This window comes from Salvelinus namaycush, unplaced genomic scaffold, assembly GCF_016432855.1.
Source record: "Salvelinus namaycush isolate Seneca unplaced genomic scaffold, SaNama_1.0 Scaffold586, whole genome shotgun sequence".
Taxonomy (NCBI): Eukaryota; Metazoa; Chordata; class Actinopteri; order Salmoniformes; family Salmonidae; genus Salvelinus; species Salvelinus namaycush.
In genome coordinates this window covers 28,548-52,500 of record NW_024061293.1, presented here as the reverse complement: position 1 = coordinate 52,500, position 23,953 = coordinate 28,548, and the positions used below count along the sequence as shown (strand labels likewise).

Genomic DNA, 23,953 nt, shown 5'->3' with positions numbered 1-23,953 from the left:
TAAACAAAACGATATTGCTTATTGGGAAACACAAACACAAAGCAAAATGCAGTTCTATCTGGCCCAAATTGACAGTACACCGTGGCTAAATATTTGACCATGGTTACTAATCAAAACCTTAGAAAAACCTTGACAAAGTACAGGCTCAGTGAGCACAGCCTTGCCATTGAGAAGGGTAGACACAGGAAAACCTGGCTCCCTGTAGAGGAAAGGCTGTGCAACCACTGCACCACAGCAGAACCTGAGACGGAGCTGCATTTCCTGACAAAATGTAAAAAATATAAAACAATTAGAGAGTGTCATTTTCCCAAATATGAAACCCTTATTTAAGGTTTCAAAGACCTCTCTGATGAGGACAGGCTACCCGTCCTGTTGGGGGAGGACGCAGAGAGCTGTGGGTTGGCAGCGCACTACATTGCTGCCTGCCATAAGATGAGGGACAGTGTCTGACAGACCAATCAACCTGCACATGTCCTTTACTGTATGTTTATTGTTATTGTTCAATGTAAGGTTATTTTGACCCTTGGTTATTGTTGTTACTGTTGTCCCGTTGACCATTTTGATTTTCATTTTTTATATTGTAAATAAGCTTTGGCAATATGTACACTGTTACGTCATTCCAATAAAGCAAATTGAATTGAATTGAGAGAGAGAGAGAGACAGAGAGAGACAGAGAGAGAGACAGAGAGAGAGAGAGAGAGAGAGAGAGAGACAGAGAGAGAGAGACAGAGAGACAGAGAGAGAGAGAGAGAGAGAGAGAGAGAGAGAGAGAGAGAGAGAGAGAGAGAGACAGAGAGAGAGAGAGAGAGAGAGAGAGAGAGAGAGAGACAGAGAGAGAGAGCGAGAGAAAGAGGGAGAGAGATGCAGCACTGTACTTTACTCTGGGTGAATGAACCGTGAGGTAGAATGCCTCAGCAGATTAGTTGTGTGGTAGTCAGGTGATGTTGTTCTGACACATCGTTTTGTATTACACGACATCATGGCCACTTCATGAGGATACTACTACCCTGTGCTGTTAACATCAAGATGTTAATGAAAAAGGGACCATCGTGCTCTTCCAGCAGTTTGGTTGGGGCGGAAAACCTGTCAATTCAGAATTCAAAAAGATGTTGCGTAATGCTTTGTTTTACTGCATCAGGGATAGCATTCACATACTTTTCAGCTTTGCAGCCTTCTTCAGTGTGTAGGTACAAATATTTCTTTATTCAAAACAGCATTTGTAGGGAACACAGGTGAGCAACTGATGAGCAACAGGTGCTTCTAATCAGGGTTGCCAATCAGGGATGTGGCTTCTCTGGTCTACCTGTATACAAGTTAGTCACAAAGACATAAAGAATGATAGGACAGTCTATCTCCTCGCTCTGATCCCTGGTCTAGACTGTTCTGAATCTAGTTGATGATCTCTGGTCAAGACTGTCCTGAATCTAGTTGACGATCCCTGGTCTAGACTGTCCTGATAATCTAGTTGATGATCCCTGGTCTAGACTGTCCTGAATCTAGTTGACGATCCCTGGTCTAGACTGTCCTGATAATCTAGTTGATGATCCCTGGTCTAGACTGTCCTGATCATCTAGTTGATGATCCCTGGTCAAGACTGTCCTGATCATCTAGTTGACGATCCCTGGTCTAGACTGTCCTGATCATCTAGTTGATGATCCCTGGTCAAGACTGTCCTGAATCTAGTTGATGATCCCTGGTCTAGACTGTCCTGATCATCTAGTTGACGATCCCTGATCTAGACTGTCCTGATAATCTAGTTGATGATCCCTGGTCAAGACTGTCCTGAATCTAGTTGATGATCCCTGGTCTAGACTGTCCTGATAATCTAGTTGATGATCCCTGGTCTAGACTGTCCTGATAATCTAGTTGATGATCCCTGGTCTAGACTGTCCTGAATCTAGTTGATGATCCCTGGTCTAGACTGTCCTGAATCTAGTTGATGATCCCTGGTCTAGACTGTCCTGATAATCTAGTTGACGATCCCTGGTCTAGACTGTCCTGATCATCTAGTTGATGATCCCTGATCTAGACTGTCCTGATAATCTAGTTGATGATCCCTGGTCAAGACTGTCCTGAATCTAGTTGATGATCCCTGGTCTAGACTGTCCTGAATCTAGTTGATGATCCCTGGTCTAGACTGTCCTGAATCTAGTTGATGATCCCTGGTCTAGACTGTCCTGATAATCTAGTTGATGATCCCTGGTCTAGACTGTCCTGAATCTAGTTGATGATCCCTGGTCTAGACTGTCCTGATAATCTAGTTGATGATTCCTGGTCTAGACTGTCCTGATAATCTAGTTGATGATCCCTGGTCTAGACTGTCCTGAATCTAGTTGATGATCCCTGGTCTAGACTGTCCTGAATCTAGTTGATGATCCCTGGTCTAGACTGTCCTGATCATCTAGTTGACGATCCCTGTTCTAGACTGTCCTGATCATCTAGTTGATGATCCCTGGTCTAGACTATCCTGAATCTAGTTGATGATCCCTGGTCTAGACTGTCCTGATCATCTCGTTGATGATCCCTGGTCTAGACTGTCCTGATAATCTAGTTGATGATCCCTGGTCTAGACTGTCCTGAATCTAGTTGATGATCCCTGGTCTAGACTGTCCTGAATCTAGTTGATGATCCCTGGTCTAGACTGTCCTGAATCTAGTTGATGATCCCTGGTCTAGACTGTCCTGAATCTAGTTGATGATCCCTGGTCTAGACTGATCTGATCATCTAGTTGATGATCCCTGGTCTAGACTGTTCTGATCTAATGGATGATCCCTGGTCTAGACTGTCCTGAATCTAGTTGATGATCCCTGGTCTAGACTGTCCTGAATCTAGTTGATGATCCCTGGTCTAGACTGTCCTGAATCTAGTTGATGATCCCTGGTCAAGACTGTCCTGATAATCTAGTTGATGATCCCTGGTCTAGACTGTCCTGAATCTCGTTGATGATCCCTGGTCTAGACTGTCCTGATAATCTAGTTGATGATCCCTGGTCTAGACTGTCCTGAATCTAGTTGATGATCCCTGGTCTAGACTGTCCTGATAATCTAGTTGATGATTCCTGGTCTAGACTGTCCTGATAATCTAGTTGATGATCCCTGGTCTAGACTGTCCTGAATCTAGTTGATGATCCCTGGTCTAGACTGTCCTGAATCTAGTTGATGATCCCTGGTCTAGACTGTCCTGATCATCTAGTTGATGATCCCTGGTCTAGACTGTCCTGAATCTAGTTGATGATCCCTGGTCTAGACTGTCCTGAATCTAGTTGATGATCCCTGGTCTAGACTGTCCTGATCATCTAGTTGACGATCCCTGTTCTAGACTGTCCTGATCATCTAGTTGATGATCCCTGGTCTAGACTGTCCTGAATCTAGTTGATGATCCCTGGTCTAGACTGTCCTGAATCTCGTTGATGATCCCTGGTCTAGACTGTCCTGATCATCTAGTTGATGATCCCTGGTCTAGACTGTCCTGATCATCTCGTTGATGATCCCTGGTCTAGACTGTCCTGATAATCTAGTTGATGATCCCTGGTCTAGACTGTCCTGATCATCTAGTTGACGATCCCTGGTCTAGACTGTCCTGATCATCTAGTTGATGATCCCTGGTCTAGACTGTCCTGATAATCTAGTTGATGATCCCTGGTCAAGACTGTCCTGAATCTAGTTGATGATCCCTGGTCTAGACTGTCCTGATAATCTAGTTGATGATCCCTGGTCTAGACTGTCCTGATAATCTAGTTGATGATCCCTGGTCTAGACTGTCCTGAATCTAGTTGATGATCCCTGGTCTAGACTGTCCTGATAATCTAGTTGATGATCCCTGGTCTAGACTGTCCTGAATCTAGTTGATGATCCCTGGTCTAGACTGTCCTGATAATCTAGTTGATGATTCCTGGTCTAGACTGTCCTGATAATCTAGTTGATGATCCCTGGTCTAGACTGTTCTGATCTAATGGATGATCCCTGGTCTAGACTGTCCTGAATCTAGTTGATGATCCCTGGTCTAGACTGTCCTGAATCTAGTTGATGATCCCTGGTCAAGACTGTCCTGATAATCTAGTTGACGATCCCTGGTCTAGACTGTCCTGAATCTAGTTGATGATCCCTGGTCAAGACTGTCCTGAATCTAGTTGATGATCCCTGGTCTAGACTGTCCTGATAATCTAGTTGATGATCCCTGGTCTAGACTGTCCTGAATCTAGTTGATGATCCCTGGTCTAGACTGTCCTGATAATCTAGTTGATGATTCCTGGTCTAGACTGTCCTGATAATCTAGTTGATGATCCCTGGTCTAGACTGTCCTGAATCTAGTTGATGATACCTGGTCTAGACTGTCCTGATCATCTAGTTGATGATCCCTGGTCTAGACTGTCCTGAATCTAGTTGACGATCCCTGGTCAAGACTGTCCTGAATCTAGTTGATGATCCCTGGTCTAGACTGTCCTGAATCTAGTTGATGATCCCTGGTCTAGACTGTACTGAATCTCGTTGATGATCCCTGGTCTAGACTGTCCTGATCATCTAGTTGATGATCCCTGGTCTAGACTGTCCTGATAATCTAGTTGATGATCCCTGGTCTAGACTGTCCTGATCATCTAGTTGATGATCCCTGGTCTAGACTGTCCTGATCATCTAGTTGATGATCCCTGGTCTAGACTGTCCTGAATCTAGTTGATGATCCCTGGTCTAGACTGTCCTGATCATCTAGTTGATGATCCCTGGTCTAGACTGTCCTGATCATCTAGTTGATGATCCCTGGTCTAGACTGTCCTGATAATCTAGTTGATGATCCCTGGTCAAGACTGTCCTGAATCTAGTTGATGATCCCTGGTCTAGACTGTCCTGAATCTAGTTGATGATCCCTGGTCTAGACTGTACTGAATCTCGTTGATGATCCCTGGTCTAGACTGTCCTGATCATCTAGTTGATGATCCCTGGTCTAGACTGTCCTGATAATCTAGTTGATGATCCCTGGTCTAGACTGTCCTGATCATCTAGTTGATGATCCCTGGTCTAGACTGTCCTGATCATCTAGTTGATGATCCCTGGTCTAGACTGTCCTGAATCTAGTTGATGATCCCTGGTCTAGACTGTCCTGATCATCTAGTTGATGATCCCTGGTCTAGACTGTCCTGATCATCTAGTTGATGATCCCTGGTCTAGACTGTCCTGATAATCTAGTTGATGATCCCTGGTCTAGACTGTCCTGATAATCTAGTTGATGATCCCTGGTCTAGACTGTCCTGATAATCTAGTTGATGATCCCTGGTCTAGACTGTCCTGATAATCTAGTTGATGATCCCTGGTCTAGACTGTCCTGAATCTAGTTGATGATCCCTGGTCTAGACTGTCCTGATCATCTAGTTGATGATCCCTGGTCTAGACTGTCCTGATCATCTAGTTGATGATCCCTGGTCTAGACTGTCCTGATCATCTAGTTGATGATCCCTGGTCTAGACTGTACTGAATCTAGTTGATGATCCCTGGTCTAGACTGTCCTGAATCTCGTTGATGATCCCTGGGGAAACCTCAGCCACATGTGACCTCATCCTTCGCCCTCTTACTCTGATTAGAAACAGCTTAGTACACACACACACACACCCTGCCTGACCCGATATCACTAACGTGCCTTCTCTAATACCACAGGCCCTCTCTCAGCAAAAAAAAAAACATGAGGAGGGGGGAGAGAGGGGGAGGAAAGGGGGAGGAAAGGGGGAACAGATAAAAAGAGAAAAGATAGAGATGGTATTTATATTATCTCTGGTTTACTGAGCCTTTATGAGTTCCTCGTTGGCACTATGCCGTTTATAAACACAGGAACATATTGTTATTGTCATATCAACGATAGATTAGGACTCAGTTTGAGAAATACTTCCACTGATCAAATATACAAACGTGAAAAGTGACTCTTTACTTCTGAAGTTAAAACAATCTTCACGTCTCAACTTTTTAAAAAAAAGACTCGAATGAAATAATAAGATCAATTAAATATACTTTAGTCGACAGAGAGAGAGCAGAGGCAGGGACAAGACAGGGAAGAGAAAGATAATGAGGAACAAGTCAGAAGTTGTTAAAGAACAACGACAGAGGAAGAGAGAGTAACGTCAGATTTTTGACTTCCAGTAGGGACCGTGTGAGTCAGTCTGCACACACACACACACACACACACACACACACACACACACACACACACACACACACACACACACACACACACACACACACACACACACACACACACACACACACACACAGTGGTGACTGTAAAAAGTGATGTGTTGTTTATGCTGAGTGAGGTGTATTTTGTAGCTGAGTCCAGCTGGTTTGGGTTCCAAGTCTACTTCCTGTTAACAGACCTTTGGAATGGAACAGCCAACCACGACCCACAATACCTCGCTAAGTATCATGGGATACCTGATTAGACCACACAGTCTCCCACATGCTGACTCTCCATTCTCTCATCCCTTTCTCTATACATCTCTCTTTACCTCTCTCTCGCTCTATTTCTCTCTCTATATATAAATATAACCTCAGCAAAAAAAGAAACTTTTTCAGGATCTTGTCTTTCAAAGATAATTCGTAAAAATCCAAATAACTTCACAGATCTTCATTGTAAAGGGTTTAAACACAGTTTCCCATGCTTGTTCAATGAACCATAAACAATTAATGAACATGCACCTGTGGAACGTCGTTAAGACACTAACAGCTTACAGACGGTCGGCAATTAAGGTTACAGTTATGAAAACTTATGACACTAAAGAGGCCTTTCTACTGACTCTGAAAAACACCAAAAGAAAGATGCCCAGGGTCCCTGCTCATCTGCGTGAATGTGACGTAGGCATGCTGCAAGGAGGCATGAGGACTGCAGATGTGGCCAGGGCAAGAAATTGCAATGTCCGTACTGTGAGACGCCTAAGACAGCGCTACAGGGAGACAGGACGGACAGCTGATCGTCCTCGCAGTGGCAGACCACGTGTAACAACACCTGCACAGGATCGGTACATCCGAACATCACACCTGCGGGACAGGTACAGGATGGCAACAACAACTGCCCGAGTTACACCAGGAACGCACAATCCCTCCATCAGTGTTCAGACTGTCCGCAATAGGCTGAGAGAGGCTGGACTGAGGGCTTGTAGGCCTGTTGTAAGGCAGGTCCTCACCAGACATCACCAGCAACAACGTCGCCTATGGGCACAAACCCACCGTCGCTGGACCAGACAGGACTGGCAAAAAGTGCTCTTCACTGACAAGTCTCGGTTTTGTCTCACCAGGGGTGATGGTCGGATTCGTGTTTATCATCGAAGGAATGAGCGTTACACCGAGGCCTGTACTCTGGAGCGGGATCGATTTGGAGGTGGAGGGTCCGTCATGGTCTGGGGCGGTGTGTCACAGCATCATCGGACTGAGCTTGTTGTCATTGCAGGCAATCTCAACGCTGTGTGTTACAGGGAAGACATCCTCCTCCCTCATGTGGTACCCTTCCTGCAGGCTCATCCTGACATGACCCTCCAGCATGACAATGCCACCAGCCATACTGCTCGTTCTGTGCGTGATTTCCTGCAAGACAGGAATGTCAGTGTTCTGCCATGGCCAGCGAAGAGCCCGGATCTCAATCCCATTGAGCACATCTGGGACCTGTTGGATCGGAGGGTGAGGACTAGGGCCATTCCCCCCAGAAATGTCCAGGAACTTGCAGGTGCCTTGGTGGAAGAGTGAGGTAACATCTCACAGCAAGAACTGGCACATCTGGTGCAGTTCATGAGGAGGAGATGCACTGCAGTACTTAATGCAGCTGGTGGCCACACCAGATACTGACTGTTACTTTTGACCCCCCCCCCCCCTTGTTATGGAACTTGTTCAGTTTATGTCTCATGTCTTGTTATGTTAATACAAATATTTACACATGTTAAGTTTGCTGAAAATGAACGTAGTTGACAGTGAGAGTTGACAGTGAGAGTTGACAGTGAGAGTTGACAGTGAGATTTGACAGTGAGAGTTGACAGTGAGTGTTGACAGTGAGAGTTGACAGTGAGAGTTGACAGTGAGAGGACGTTTCTTTTTTTGCTGAGTTTATATACATCTCTCTTTACCTCTCTCTCTCTATACCACTCTCATCCCTCTCTCTCTCTCTCTCTCTCTATACCACTCTCATCCCTCTCTCTCTCTCTCTCTCTCTCTCTCTCTCTCTATACCACTCTCATCCCTCTCTCTCTCTCTCTCTCTATACCACTCTCATCCCTCTCTCTCTCTCTCTCTCTCTCTCTCTCTCTCTCTCTCTCTCTCTCTCTCTCTCTCGCTCTCTATTCCTCTCTCTCTCTCTCTCTCTCTATACCTCTCTCTTTACCCCTCTCTCTCTATTCCTCTCTCTCGCTCCATCCCTTTTTCTTCAGAGTTTATCAGTGAACTTTAGACAATCCCCAGTAAAGTTGCCCTCTATCTCTGCCTCACACACACGTAACAAAGTAACAATGTATTGAGATAGAAATGTAATGTGTAGAACAGATATGATAGTCTGTCATGTAGAATAGAGGATCAGCTCTGTAGTGTAGAACAGATATGATAGTCTGTCATGTAGAATAGAGGATGAGCTCTGTAGTGTAGAACAGATATGATAGTCTGTCATGTAGAATAGAGGATCAGCTCTGTAGTGTAGAACAGATATGATAGTCTGTCATGTAGAATAGAGGATCAGCTCTGTAGTGTAGAACAGATATGATAGTCTGTCATGTAGAATAGAGGATCAGCTCTGTAGTGTAGAACAGATATGATAGTCTGTCATGTAGAATAGAGGATCAGCTCTGTAGTGTAGAACAGATATGATAGTCTGTCATGTAGAATAGAGGATCAGCTCTGTAGTGTAGAACAGATATGATAGTCTGTCATGTAGAATAAAGGATCAGCTCTGTAGTGTAGAACAGATATGATAGTCTGTCATGTAGAATAGAGGATCAGCTCTGTAGTGTAGAACAGATATGATAGTCTGTCATGTAGAATAGAGGATCAGCTCTGTAGTGTAGAACAGATATGATAGTCTGTCATGTAGAATAGAGGATCAGCTCTGTAGTGTAGAACAGATATGATAGTCTGTCATGTAGAATAGAGGATGAGCTCTGTAGTGTAGAACAGATATGATAGTCTGTCATGTAGAATAGAGGATCAGCTCTGTAGTGTAGAACAGATATGATAGTCTGTCATGTAGAATAGAGGATCAGCTCTGTAGTGTAGAACAGATATGATAGTCTGTCATGTAGAATAGAGGATCAGCTCTGTAGTGTAGAACAGATATGATAGTCTGTCATGTAGAATAGAGGATCAGCTCTGTAGTGTAGAACAGATATGATAGTCTGTCATGTAGAATAGAGGATCAGCTCTGTAGTGTAGAACAGATATGATAGTCTGTCATGTAGAATAAAGGATCAGCTCTGTAGTGTAGAATAGATATGATAGTCTGTCATGTAGAATAGAGGATCAGCTCTGTAGTGTAGAACAGATATGATAGTCTGTCATGTAGAATAGAGGATCAGCTCTGTAGTGTAGAACAGATATGATAGTCTGTCATGTAGAATAGAGGATCAGCTCTGTAGTGTAGAACAGATATGATAGTCTGTCATGTAGAATAGAGGATCAGCTCTGTAGTGTAGAACAGATATGATAGTCTGTCATGTAGAATAGAGGATCAGCTCTGTAGTGTAGAACAGATATGATAGTCTGTCATGTAGAATAAAGGATCAGCTCTGTAGTGTAGAACAGATACGATAGTCTGTCATGTAGAATAGAGGATCAGCTCTGTAGTGTAGAACAGATATGATAGTCTGTCATGTAGAATAAAGGATCAGCTCTGTAGTGTAGAACAGATATGATAGTCTGTCATGTAGAATAGAGGATCAGCTCTGTAGTGTAGAACAGATATGATAGTCTGTCATGTAGAATAAAGGATCAGCTCTGTAGTGTAGAATAGATATGATAGTCTGTCATGTAGAATAGAGGATCAGCTCTGTAGTGTAGAACAGATATGATAGTCTGTCATGTAGAATAGAGGATCAGCTCTGTAGTGTAGAACAGATATGATAGTCTGTCATGTAGAATAGAGGATCAGCTCTGTAGTGTAGAACAGATATGATAGTCTGTCATGTAGAATAGAGGATCAGCTCTGTAGTGTAGAACAGATATGATAGTCTGTCATGTAGAATAGAGGATCAGCTCTGTAGTGTAGAACAGATATGATAGTCTGTCATGTAGAATAGAGGATCAGCTCTGTAGTGTAGAACAGATATGATAGTCTGTCATGTAGAATAGAGGATCAGCTCTGTAGTGTAGAACAGATATGATAGTCTGTCATGTAGAATAGAGGATCAGCTCTGTAGTGTAGAACAGATATGATAGTCTGTCATGTAGAATAGAGGATCAGCTCTGTAGTGTAGAACAGATATGATAGTCTGTCATGTAGAATAAAGGATTGTGATCAGCTCTTCTTTTCTTACCAAAACTTAACATTACATTACAATTTCAGAAATTTCTAAAAACATGTTTTCAGTTTGTCATTGTGGGGTATTGTGTGTAGATGGGTGTGATAAAAAAAAATTAAAATCCATTTTGAATTCAGGCTCTAACACAACAAAATGTGAAATAAGTCAAGGGGTATGAATACAGTCGAATTTCAACAAACGTCAATGCATCACACCTGCATCATACACGTTCCCACGGCAACGATACAGGACATCACCTGTGTCTCAACTACAGTCCCCCTCATCCTTCATCCCCTGGAACTGTCTAGTGTTTGTAGCATTGTATGCCATATGGCCTCATTGACTGTTCTATTGTTCTCCAGCACACACCTTTTCAATATTTCTAGATCAATACATCTGATTCATCAACTGTCGTAATGATGGAGGATCATTTGATTTCCAGTTATGAAGTAAATGTTTTTTCAAAATCATTGACGAGAAAACTATAGTCCACACCATTGGGTATTTCACTGCACCCTCCATATGCCATGTCTTTAAATATGCAGACAGATGGATTAAAAGTAAATTTACATTGTAAAACCTCTGACAGCCAACTTTCTAACTCAGCCCATAACTTTGGGACTTCCTAGCTTTCCCAAAAGGCATGGATTATTGAGTCATTGTTAGTTTTACACTGAAGACTGCCGTTGTGCTGTAGAATTTGTGAATTTTGTCTCTTGAATAATAAATTCTATACATTAGTTTATAGTGGACGAAGTGTACGTTTTCCTAAACTGTAATGTTGTTAGTTAAGTTCCAACTCTCCCTTCATCTTCCACCAATATCAGTTATTTTTTCATCTTGGTTCCAATAGTTTTTCTCTAACAGAGTGTCAGTTGGATAGGCTCTCTGCAAGGTTATGTATAGTTTACCTGTCATATAATCTTCTCACTCAAATAGGATTCTCTCAAGATTGCTCTGATGTCCACAATCTTTCAGATTGTGATATAATACAGTGCCTTCAGAAAGAATTCACACCCCTTGAATTTTCTAAATGTCTTGTGTTACAGCCTGAATTTAAAATTGATTAAAGTTAGATTTTTGGGTCATTGGCCTACCGATAATGTCAAAGCGAAATTGTGAGAAAAAAATGTAATCTGAAACGTATTGAGTCAATAAATATTCAACACCTTTGTTATATCAAGCCTAAATGAGTTGAGGAGTAAACATGTGCTTAACAAGTCACATAGTAAGTTAAATGGGCTCACTCTGTGTGCAATAATAGTGTTTAACATGATTTTTAAATGACTACTCCATCTCTACACCCCACACATAGAATTATTTGTAAGGTCCCTCAGTCGAGCAGTAAATTTCAAAAACAAATTGAACCAGCAAGACCAGGGAGGTTTTCCAATGCCAAGCAAAGGGCATCTATTGGTAGATGGGGAAAAATGTTTTTAAAAAAGCAAACATTTAATATCACTTTGAGCACGGTAAAGTTATTAATTACACTTTGGATGGTGTATCAATACACCCAGTTACTACAAAGATACAGGTGTCCTTCCTAACTCAGTTACCGGAGAGGAAGGAAACCACCGATAGTGACTTTAAAACAGTTACAAAGTTAATTGGATGTGATCGACACCTAATGTTCCCGGGGTCCTCCCTCCTAGACACCTAATGTTCCTGGGGTCCTCCCTCCTAGACACATAATGTTCCTGGGGTCCTCCCTCCTAGACACCTAATGTTCCTGGGGTCCTCCCTCCTAGGCACCTAATGTTCCTGGGGTCCTCCCTCCTAGGCACCTAATGTTCCTGGGGTCCTCCCTCCTAGACACCTAATGTTCCTGGGGTCTCCCTCCTAGACACCTAATGTTCCCGGGGTCCTCCCTCCTAGACACCTAATGTTCCTGGGGTCCTCCCTCCTAGACACCTAATGTTCCTGGGGTCCTCCTAGACACCTAATGTTCCTGGGGTCCTCCCTCCTAGACACCTAATGTTCCTGGGGTCTCCCTCCTAGACACCTATTGTTCCTGGGGTCCTCCTAGACACCTAATGTTCCTGGGGTCCTCCCTCCTAGACACCTAATGTTCCTGGGGTCCTCCTAGACACCTAATGTTCCTGGGGTCCTCCCTCCTAGACACCTAATGTTCCTGGGGTCCTCCTAGACACCTAATGTTCCTGGGGTCCTTCCTCCTAGACACCTAATGTTCCTGGGGTCCTCCCTCCTAGACACCTAATGTTCCTGGGGTCCTCCTAGACACCTAATGTTCCTGGGGTCCTCCTAGACACCTAATGTTCCTGGGGTCCTCCCTCCTAGACACCTAATGTTCCTGGGGTCCTCCCTCCTAGACACCTAATGTTCCTGGGGTCCTTTCTCCTAGACACCTAATGTTCCTGGGGTCCTCCCTCCTAGGCACCTAATGTTCCTGTGGTCCTCCCTCCTAGACACCTAATGTTCCTGGGGTCCTCCTAGACACCTATTGTTCCTGGGGTCCTCCCTCCTAGACACCTAATGTTCCTGGGGTCCTTCCTCCTAGACACCTAATGTTCCTGGGGTCCTCCCTCTTAGACACCTAATGTTCCTGTGGTCCTCCCTCCTAGACACCTAATGTTCCTGGGGTCCTCCTAGACACCTATTGTTCCTGGGGTCCTCCCTCCTAGACACCTAATGTTCCTGGGGTCCTTCCTCCTAGACACCTAATGTTCCTGGGGTCCTCCCTCCTAGACACCTAATGTTGCTGGGGTCCTCCCTCCTAGACACCTAATGTTCCTGTGGTCCTCCCTCCTAGACACCTAATGTTCCTGGGGTCCTCCTAGACACCTAATGTTCCTGGGGTCCTCCCTCCTAGACACCTAATGTTCCTGTGGTCCTCCCTCCTAGACACCTAATGTTCCTGGGGTCCTCCTAGACACCTAATGTTCCTGGGGTCCTCCTAAACACCTAATGTTCCTGGGGTCCTCCTAGACACCTAATGTTCCTGGGGCCCTCCCTCCTAGACACCTAATGTTCCTGGGGTCCTCCTAGACACCTAATGTTCCTGGGGTCCTCCCTCCTAGACACCTAATGTTCCTGGGGTCCTCCTAGACACCTAATGTTCCTGGGGTCCTACTAGACACCTAATGTTCCTGGGGTCCTCCTAAACACCTAATGTTCCTGGGGTCCTCCTAGACACCTAATGTTCCTGGGGTCCTCCCTCCTAGACACCTAATGTTCCTGGGGTCCTCCTAGACACCTAATGTTCCTGGGGTCCTCCCTCCTAGACACCTAATGTTCCTGGGGTCCTCCTAGACACCTATTGTTCCTGGGGTCCTCCTAGACACCTAATGTTCCTGGGGTCCTCCCTCCTAGACACCTAATGTTCCTGGGGTCCTCCTAGACACCTAATGTTCCTGGGGTCCTCCCTCCTAGACACCTAATGTTCCTGGGGTCCTCCTAGACACCTAATGTTCCTGGGGTCCTTCCTCCTAGACACCTAATGTTCCTGGGGTCCTCCCTCCTAGACACCTAATGTTCCTGGGGTCCTCCTAGACACCTAATGTTCCTGGGGTCCTCCCTCCTAGACACCTAATGTTCCTGGGGTCCTCCCTCCTAGACACCTAATGTTCCTGGGGTCCTCCCTCCTAGACACCTAATGTTCCTGGGGTCCTTTCTCCTAGACACCTAATGTTCCTGGGGTCCTCCCTCCTAGGCACCTAATGTTCCTGTGGTCCTCCCTCCTAGACACCTAATGTTCCTGGGGTCCTCCTAGACACCTATTGTTCCTGGGGTCCTCCCTCCTAGACACCTAATGTTCCTGGGGTCCTTCCTCCTAGACACCTAATGTTCCTGGGGTCCTCCCTCTTAGACACCTAATGTTCCTGTGGTCCTCCCTCCTAGACACCTAATGTTCCTGGGGTCCTCCTAGACACCTATTGTTCCTGGGGTCCTCCCTCCTAGACACCTAATGTTCCTGGGGTCCTTCCTCCTAGACACCTAATGTTCCTGGGGTCCTCCCTCCTAGACACCTAATGTTCCTGGGGTCCTCCCTCCTAGACACCTAATGTTCCTGTGGTCCTCCCTCCTAGACACCTAATGTTCCTGGGGTCCTCCTAGACACCTAATGTTCTTGGGGTCCTCCCTCCTAGACACCTAATGTTCCTGTGGTCCTCCCTCCTAGACACCTAATGTTCCTGGGGTCCTCCTAGACACCTAATGTTCCTGGGGTCCTCCTAAACACCTAATGTTCCTGGGGTCCTCCTAGACACCTAATGTTCCTGGGGTCCTCCCTCCTAGACACCTAATGTTCCTGGGGTCCTCCTAGACACCTAATGTTCCTGGGGTCCTCCCTCCTAGGCACCTAATGTTCCTGTGGTCCTCCCTCCTAGACACCTAATGTTCCTGGGGTCCTCCTAGACACCTATTGTTCCTGGGGTCCTCCCTCCTAGACACCTAATGTTCCTGGGGTCCTTCCTCCTAGACACCTAATGTTCCTGGGGTCCTCCCTCTTAGACACCTAATGTTCCTGTGGTCCTCCCTCCTAGACACCTAATGTTCCTGGGGTCCTCCTAGACACCTATTGTTCCTGGGGTCCTCCCTCCTAGACACCTAATGTTCCTGGGGTCCTTCCTCCTAGACACCTAATGTTCCTGGGGTCCTCCCTCCTAGACACCTAATGTTCCTGGGGTCCTCCCTCCTAGACACCTAATGTTCCTGTGGTCCTCCCTCCTAGACACCTAATGTTCCTGGGGTCCTCCTAGACACCTAATGTTCCTGGGGTCCTCCCTCCTAGACACCTAATGTTCCTGTGGTCCTCCCTCCTAGACACCTAATGTTCCTGGGGTCCTCCTAGACACCTAATGTTCCTGGGGTCCTCCTAAACACCTAATGTTCCTGGGGTCCTCCTAGACACCTAATGTTCCTGGGGTCCTCCCTCCTAGACACCTAATGTTCCTGGGGTCCTCCTAGACACCTAATGTTCCTGGGGTCCTCCCTCCTAGACACCTAATGTTCCTGGGGTCCTCCTAGACACCTAATGTTCCTGGGGTCCTACTAGACACCTAATGTTCCTGGGGTCCTCCTAAACACCTAATGTTCCTGGGGTCCTCCTAGACACCTAATGTTCCTGGGGTCCTCCCTCCTAGACACCTAATGTTCCTGGGGTCCTCCTAGACACCTAATGTTCCTGGGGTCCTCCCTCCTAGACACCTAATGTTCCTGGGGTCCTCCTAGACACCTATTGTTCCTGTGGTCCTCCTAGACACCTAATGTTCCTGGGGTCCTCCCTCCTAGACACCTAATGTTCCTGGGGTCCTCCTAGACACCTAATGTTCCTGGGGTCCTCCCTCCTAGACACCTAATGTTCCTGGGGTCCTCCTAGACACCTAATGTTCCTGGGGTCCTTCCTCCTAGACACCTAATGTTCCTGGGGTCCTCCCTCCTAGACACCTAATGTTCCTGGGGTCCTCTTAGACACCTAATGTTCCTGGGGTCCTCCTAGACACCTAATGTTCCTGGGGTCCTCCCTCCTAGACACCTAATGTTCCTGGGGTCCTCCCTCCTAGACACCTAATGTTCCTGGGGTCCTTTCTCCTAGACACCTAATGTTCCTGGGGTCCTCCCTCCTAGGCACCTAATGTTCCTGTGGTCCTCCCTCCTAGACACCTAATGTTCCTGGGGTCCTCCTAGACACCTATTGTTCCTGGGGTCCTCCCTCCTAGACACCTAATGTTCCTGGGGTCCTTCCTCCTAGACACCTAATGTTCCTGGGGTCCTCCCTCTTAGACACCTAATGTTCCTGTGGTCCTCCCTCCTAGACACCTAATGTTCCTGGGGTCCTCCTAGACAGCTATTGTTCCTGGGGTCCTCCCTCCTAGACACCTAATGTTCCTGGGGTCCTTCCTCCTAGACACCTAATGTTCCTGGGGTCCTCCCTCCTAGACACCTAATGTTCCTGGGGTCCTCCCTCCTAGACACCTAATGTTCCTGTGGTCCTCCCTCCTAGACACCTAATGTTCCTGGGGTCCTCCTAGACACCTAATGTTCTTGGGGTCCTCCCTCCTAGACACCTAATGTTCCTGTGGTCCTCCCTCCTAGACACCTAATGTTCCTGGGGTCCTCCTAGACACCTAATGTTCCTGGGGTCCTCCTAAACACCTAATGTTCCTGGGGTCCTCCTAGACACCTAATGTTCCTGGGGTCCTCCCTCCTAGACACCTAATGTTCCTGGGGTCCTCCTAGACACCTAATGTTCCTGGGGTCCTCCCTCCTAGACACCTAATGTTCCTGGGGTCCTCCTAGACACCTAATGTTCCTGGGGTCCTACTAGACACCTAATGTTCCTTGGGTCCTCCCTCCTAGACACCTAATGTTCCTGGGGTCCTCCTAGACACCTAATGTTCCTGGGGTCCTCCTAGACACCTAATGTTCCTGGGGTCCTCCCTCCTAGACACCTAATGTTCTTGGGGTCTCCCTCCTAGACACCTAATGTTCCTGGGGTCCTCCCTCCTAGACACCTAATGTTCCTGGGGTCCTCCCTCCTAGACACCTAATGTTCCTGGGGTCCACCCTCCTAGACACCTAATGTTCCTGGGGTCCTCCCTCCTAGACACCTAATGTTCCTGGAGTCCTCCCTCCTAGACACCTAATGTTCCTGGGGTCCTCCCTCCTAGACACCTAATGTTCCTGGGGTCCTCCCTCCTAGACACCTAATGTTCCTGGGGTCCTCCCTCCTAGACACCTAATGTTCCTGGGGTCCTCCCTCCTAGACACCTAATGTTCCTGGAGTCCTCCCTCCTAGACACATAATGTTCCTGGGGTCCTCCCTCCTGGACACCTAATGTTCCTGGGGTCCTCCCTCCTAGACACCTAATGTTCCTGGAGTCCTCCCTCCTAGACACCTAATGTTCCTGGGTCCTGATAGACACCTAATGTTCCTGGGGTCTCCCTCCTAGACACCTAATGTTCCTGGAGTCCTCCCTCCTAGACACCTAATGTTCCTGGGGTCCTCCCTCCTAGACACCTAATGTTCCTGGGGTCCTCCCTCCTAGACACCTAATGTTCCTGGGGTCTCCCTCCTAGACACCTAAAGTTCCTGGGTCCTGCTAGACACCTAATGTTCCTGGAGTCCTCCTAGACACCTATTGTTCCTGGGGTACTCCCTCCTAGACACCTAATGTTCCTGGGGTCCTCCCTCCTAGACACCTAATGTTCCTGTGGTCCTCCCTCCTAGACACCTAATGTTCTTGGGGTCTCCCTCCTAGACACCTAATGTTCCTGGGGTCCTCATAGACACCTAATGTTCCTGGGGTCCTCCCTCCTAGACACCTAATGTTCCTGGGGTCCTCCTAGACACCTAATGTTCCTGGGGTCCTCTTAGACACCTAATGTTCCTGGGGTCCTCCCTCCTAGACAACTAATGTTCCTGGGGTCCTCCTAGACACCTAATGTTCCTGGGGTCCTCCCTCCTAGACACCTAATGTTCCTGGGGTCCTCCCTCCTAGACACCTAATGTTCCTGGTGTCCTCCCTCCTAGACACCTAATGTTCCTGGGGTCCTCCTAGACACCTAATGTTCCTGGGGTCCTTCCTCCTAGACACCTAATGTTCCTGGGGTCTCCCTCCTAGACACCTAATGTTCCTGGGGTCTCCCTCCTAGACACCTAATGTTCCTGGGGTCTCCCTCCTAGACACCTAATGTTCCTGGGGTCTCCCTCCTAGACACCTAATGTTCCTGGGGTCCTCCCTCCTAGACACCTATTGTTCCTGGGGTCTCCCTCCTAGACACCTAATGTTCCTGGGGTCCTCCTAGACACCTATTGTTCCTGGGGCCCTCCTAGACACCTAATGTTCCTGGGGTCCTCCCTCCTAGACACCTATTGTTCCTGGGGTCCTCCTAGACACCTAATGTTCCTGGGGTCCTCCTAGACACCTAATGTTCCTGGGGTCCTTCCTCCTAGACACCTAATGTTCCTGGGGTCCTCCCTCCTAGACACCTAATGTTCCTGGGGTCCTCCCTCCTAGACACCTAATGTTCCTGGAGTCCTCCCTCCTAGACACCTATTGTTCCTGGGGCCCTCCTAGACACCTAATGTTCCTGGGGTCCTCCCTCCTAGACACCTATTGTTCCTGGGGTCCTCCTAGACACCTAATGTTCCTGGGGTCCTCCCTCCTAGACACCTATTGTTCCTGGGGTCCTCCTAGACACCTATTGTTCCTGGGGCCCTCCTAGACACCTAATGTTCCTGGGGTCCTCCCTCCTAGACACCTATTGTTCCTGGGGTCCTCCTAGACACCTATTGTTCCTGGGGTCCTCCTAGACACCTAATGTTCCTGGGGTCCTCCCTCCTAGACACCTAATGTTCCTGGGGTCCTCCCTCCTAGACACCTAATGTTCCTGGGGTCCTCCCTCCTAGACACCTATTGTTCCTGGGGTCCTCCTAGACACCTATTGTTCCTGGGGTCCTCCTAGACACCTATTGTTCCTGGGGTCCTCCTAGACACCTAATGTTCCTGGGGTCCTCCCTCCTAGACACCTAATGTTCCTTTACATTTCTTTCTACATTTCTGGAATGTGTAATGTTTCATCTTTACAGATTGAATACAGCCTTTAATATCTGTGTGAGAGGTGAGGGATGTCAGAGAGAGAGACTGTTACAGAGATGTTCATGTGTTAATGTAGAAACCACTCACATGTTATAACCCCTCCCCATCCACCAGAGCCAGGAGAGGGTGAAAGACGGTTCTCACATTCACAGTACTCTGAATAATCACCCTGCTACAAGTTGTGGAGACGTGTATTAAAGGTTGTGGAGAGGTTACATTAAGGTTGTGGAGAAATTCATTAAATATTGTGGAGAAGTTCATTAAAGGTTGTGGAGAGTTCGTTAAAGCTTGTGGAGACGTTACTTAAAGGTTGTGGAGAAGTTTATAAAAGGTTGTGGAGAATTCATTAAAGGTTGTGGAGAGGTTACATAAAGGTTGTGGAGAGTTTATTAAAGGTTGTGGAGAGGTTACATAAAGGTTGTGGAGAGTTTATTAAAGGTTGTGGAGAGGTTACATAAAGGTTGTGGAGAGTTTATTAAAGGTTGTGGAGAATTCATTAAAGGTTGTGGAGAGGTTACATAAAGGTTGTGGAGAGGTTACATAAAGGTTGTGGAGAGTTTATTAAAGGTTGTGGAGAGGTTACATAAAGGTTGTGGAGAGTTTATTAAAGGTTGTGGAGAGGTTACATAAAGGTTGTGGAGAGTTTATTAAAGGTTGTGGAGAGGTTACATAAAGGTTGTGGAGAGTTTATTAAAGGTTGTGGAGAGGTTACATAAAGGTTGTGGAGAGTTTATTAAAGGTTGTGGAGAGGTTACATAAAGGTTGTGGAGAGTTTATTAAAGGTTGTGGAGAGGTTACATAAAGGTTGTGGAGAAATTCCTTGAAGGTTGTGGTCTTACCTTCTCCATTGCACATGTAGGAGTAGTAGCCTTCAGACTTGAGCATGATGAGTAGCGATCCCCAGCCCAGCAGGACAGCTGAGAACAGCAGGTTTTCTATGATGGCTGTCACCGCCATCCACCACCGCCTGGCAAATGCTGTGGCCAGGGACGGAGCCATGACCAGACAGGAGAGGAGAATCGGGGGAGAGAAATGGGGAGTCTAGAGGCCTGAGGTCAAAGTTCAGAGAACGGGGAGTATAGAGGCCTGAGGTCAAAGTTAAATGAACGGGGAGTCTAGAGGCCTGAGGTCAAAGTTAAATGAACGGGGAGTCTAGAGGCCTGAGGTCAAAGTTCAATGAACGGCGAGTCTAGAGGCCTGAGGTCAAAGTTAAATGAACGGGGAGTCTAGAGGCCTGAGGTCAAAGTTAAATGAACGGGGAGTCTAGAGGCCTGAGGTCAAAGTTCAATGAACGGGGAGTCTAGAGGCCTGAGGTCAAAGTTAAATGAACGGGGAGTCTAGAGGCCTGAGGTCAAAGTTCAATGAACGTGGAGTCTAGAGGCCTGAGGTTAAAGTTCAGAGAACGGGGAGAGCTGAGAGTGAGGAGAAGACAGGGAAGCAGCAAATGTTTAGTGACAAGAGACCCTCAGCGAGTAGTCTGGTGATCAGGGTTCACAGGTCTGTGGAGACAGAGACAGAGACAGAGAGAGAGAGAGAGAGAGAGAGACAGAGAGAGACAGAGAGAGAGAGAGAGAGACAGAGAGAGACAGAGAGAGACAGAGAGACAGAGAGACAGAGAGAGAGAGAGAGAGAGAGAGAGAGAGACAGAGAGAGACAGAGAGAGAGAGAGAGACAGAGAGACAGAGAGAGAGAGAGAGAGAGAGAGAGAGAGAGAGAGAGAGAGAGAGAGAGAGAGAGAGAGAGATTATTCCAGCCGTTCTGAACACCGGGCAGTGGTTGTTGAAAATTCAATATGATCCCAGTTACATGTATATGAATTTCTGGTACTTTATAAATGCTCATGGTTCTCTGTATTATTTGAAGTGTCTGACTGTTGATGAACACTAGAGGAACCTTCCCTGCTCCCCCCCTTACATCTCACAACTCTAAAGGTGAAACCATGTGACCACGTGGTTCTTCGACCTTCAGGCTGATTCATATGCCACTCTCTCTCTTTTCTCCCGCTTTCACTTCATGAGGGTGAGAGTCCCTCCCTCCCCTTACAACTCTTTCTCAACCTCTTCCTCCCTCCCTCTGCCCCTCAGCTATAAAACACATGGACACACACGCTGACCTGGTGTAATTACCTAGGTAACACCTCTATATTATATTGTAGATAGTTACACATTAACAGCAGTGACACGTCGGTAGCCCATGTTCAGCTACAGTATCAAAGTCTCCCACAACAGACAGTGGAAGAGGGGAGAGTTAGTTACGCGCTGGGGACATTAACTGACTTCTGTTCAGTGTGGGAACTGATGAAGGATAAACTGGACTTGCTGGCTGGCTGGCTGGCTCTCTCTCCCCTCTCTCCCTCTCTCTCTCACTTTCCTCCCCTCTCTCCCTCTCTCCCCCCTCTCTCCCCTCTCTCCCCTCTCAATACATTATCTGCCCAACGGTACATCCCATCTGCAGCACAATAGAACTGCAAACAAATGCCAGATAATCAAACTGAACACCCGGTGACCCGTCGGCACTCTTCTAGTCAAAACTCCGGAGACAAAACTGCTTGAGAGAAAAAGGCCAAAGCATTAGCTCATAATGACCTAGACAGTTAGTGGACAGCTGAATTCAGCAGGCTGACATACCACCATCTATTAAAACATTCTGTTGCACAGATTCTTCTTCTTATATTAAACCCGTGTCCACATCACTCACGCCCAGAGAAATACATGGGATACATGGTTTCACCAATGGATATAAAAAGATGTGTTCTTCCAAGCTTCTATTGCTTATTATTAACATGAAATAAATAACAGTAACTCTATAGTCCATTAATTAACATACAACATTAAAACCTATTGCCAATCTATAGACAGTTTGTACTAACAGTCTTCTAGGTGAAGACTGGTACGACTCCATGCAGTTATATTACAGGCAAGTTACCTACCGGTAGCCTAGTCCCTGACACACACAGGAGTTCAGTTGGATGGTGTTCAGAACTCTTCTGAGGGCTTCTTGTCTTGATGTGGTCCTGCTCAGTCGTACCGGCATCTGGACGGGGAAGCCTTTATACGCACCGCGAACCGGGAAAACATCTCTATCTTACTATTGGCTTTCTGAGGTGCCGCTGGAACACTGCTGCAGCCAATCAGAGCTGCCCCTCACAGGCGCCCTCTACGGGGTCCACGGAGCAAAAGAGAGAGACAGAGAGCTGAGGCACAGGAAATATATTGACAAAGATTGTGTTTTTATTAAGACAGCTTAAGTGATTTGGAACTGGGCGTTTATAATAGTGAAGTCATTTCATTGTATTTATTTAGCCAGGATAATCTACTCAGCAATAATTGACCATGTTTAGCAGGGAGTCCTGCGTTCCAATAGTAAAGTCAAACAAAGTCACAGAAACAGAAAGACAAAGCAGAGATAAGGATGGACTCTTTCTACAGTATCTATCTATCTATATCTACAGAAACGATCTATCTATATATATATATATATATCTACAGTATCTATCTATCTATCTATATATATATATATATATCTACAGAAACGATCTATCTATATATATATATATATATATATATATATATATATATCTACAGTATCAATCTATCTATATATATATATATCTACAGTATCTATCTATATATATCTACAGTATCTATCTATATATATCTACAGTATCTATCTATATATCTACAGTATCAATCTATATATATCTACAGTATCTATCTATATATATCTACAGTATCTATATATCTACAGTATCTATCTATCTATCTATATATCTACAGGATCTATCTATATATATCTACAGTATCTATCTGTCTATATATATATATATATCTACAGCATCTATCTATCTACAGAAACTATCTATCTATCTATCTATATATCTACAGTATCTATCTATCTATCTATCTATATATACATATATCTACAGTATCTATCTATATATATCTACAGTATCTATCTATCTGTCTATATATATATATATATATATATATATCTACAGTATCTATCTCTCTATCTATCTATATATATATCTACAGTATCTATCTATATATATCTACAGTATCTATCTGTCTATATATATATATATATATCTACAGCATCTATCTATCTACAGAAACTATCTATCTATCTATCTATCTATATATATATATATATATATCTACAGTATCTATCTGTCTATCTATCTATATATATATATATCTACAGTATCTATCTATATATATCTACAGTATCTATAGTATCTATCTATCTATATATATATATATCTACAGTATCTATCTATCTACAGCATATATCTATCTATCTATCTATCTACAGTATCTATCTATCTATAGTATCTATCTACAGTATCTATCTATATATATATATATATATATCTACAGTATCTATCTATCTATCTATCTATATATATCTACAGTATCTATCTATCTATCGATATACTGTATATATCTACAGTATCTATCTATCTATATACTGTATATATCTAGAGTATCTATCTATCTATCTATATATCTACAGTATCTATCTATATATATCTACAGTATCTATCTATATATATCTACAGTATCTATCTATCTATCTATATACTGTATATATCTACAGTATCTATCTATCTATCTATATATATATCTACAGTATCTATCTATCTATCTATATATATATATCTACAGTATCTATCTATATATATCTACAGTATCTATCTATCTATATACAGTATCTATCTATATATATCTACAGTATCTATCTATATATATATCTACAGTATCTATCTATCTATCTATCTATCTATCTATATACTGTATATATCTACAGTATCTATCTATCTATCTATGGAAGCTAGCCAGAGGCTAACCAGAAGCCGGCCGAAACTAGCCAGAAGCTAGCCGGAAGCTACCCAGAAGCTAACTAGAAGCTAGCCAGTAGCTGA

General features: G+C 45.2%; 1 protein-coding gene across 1 annotated transcript in view; it reads right to left on the bottom strand.

The window, feature by feature from the left end:
- The window catches only part of LOC120041946 (large neutral amino acids transporter small subunit 4-like), a 91,168-nt gene extending 69,094 nt beyond the window's left edge, over positions 1 to 22,074 (bottom strand). The window contains exons 1-2 of the mRNA XM_038986820.1: positions 21,959 to 22,074; positions 19,869 to 20,528 (exon numbers count right to left, since the gene is read on the bottom strand). Of these exons, the coding sequence (XP_038842748.1) occupies positions 19,869 to 20,028 (160 nt within the window). The 5' untranslated portion in view covers positions 20,029 to 20,528; positions 21,959 to 22,074. The remainder of the gene's footprint in view (positions 1 to 19,868; positions 20,529 to 21,958) is intronic.
- Between the last annotated feature and the right edge of the window lie 1,879 nt (positions 22,075 to 23,953).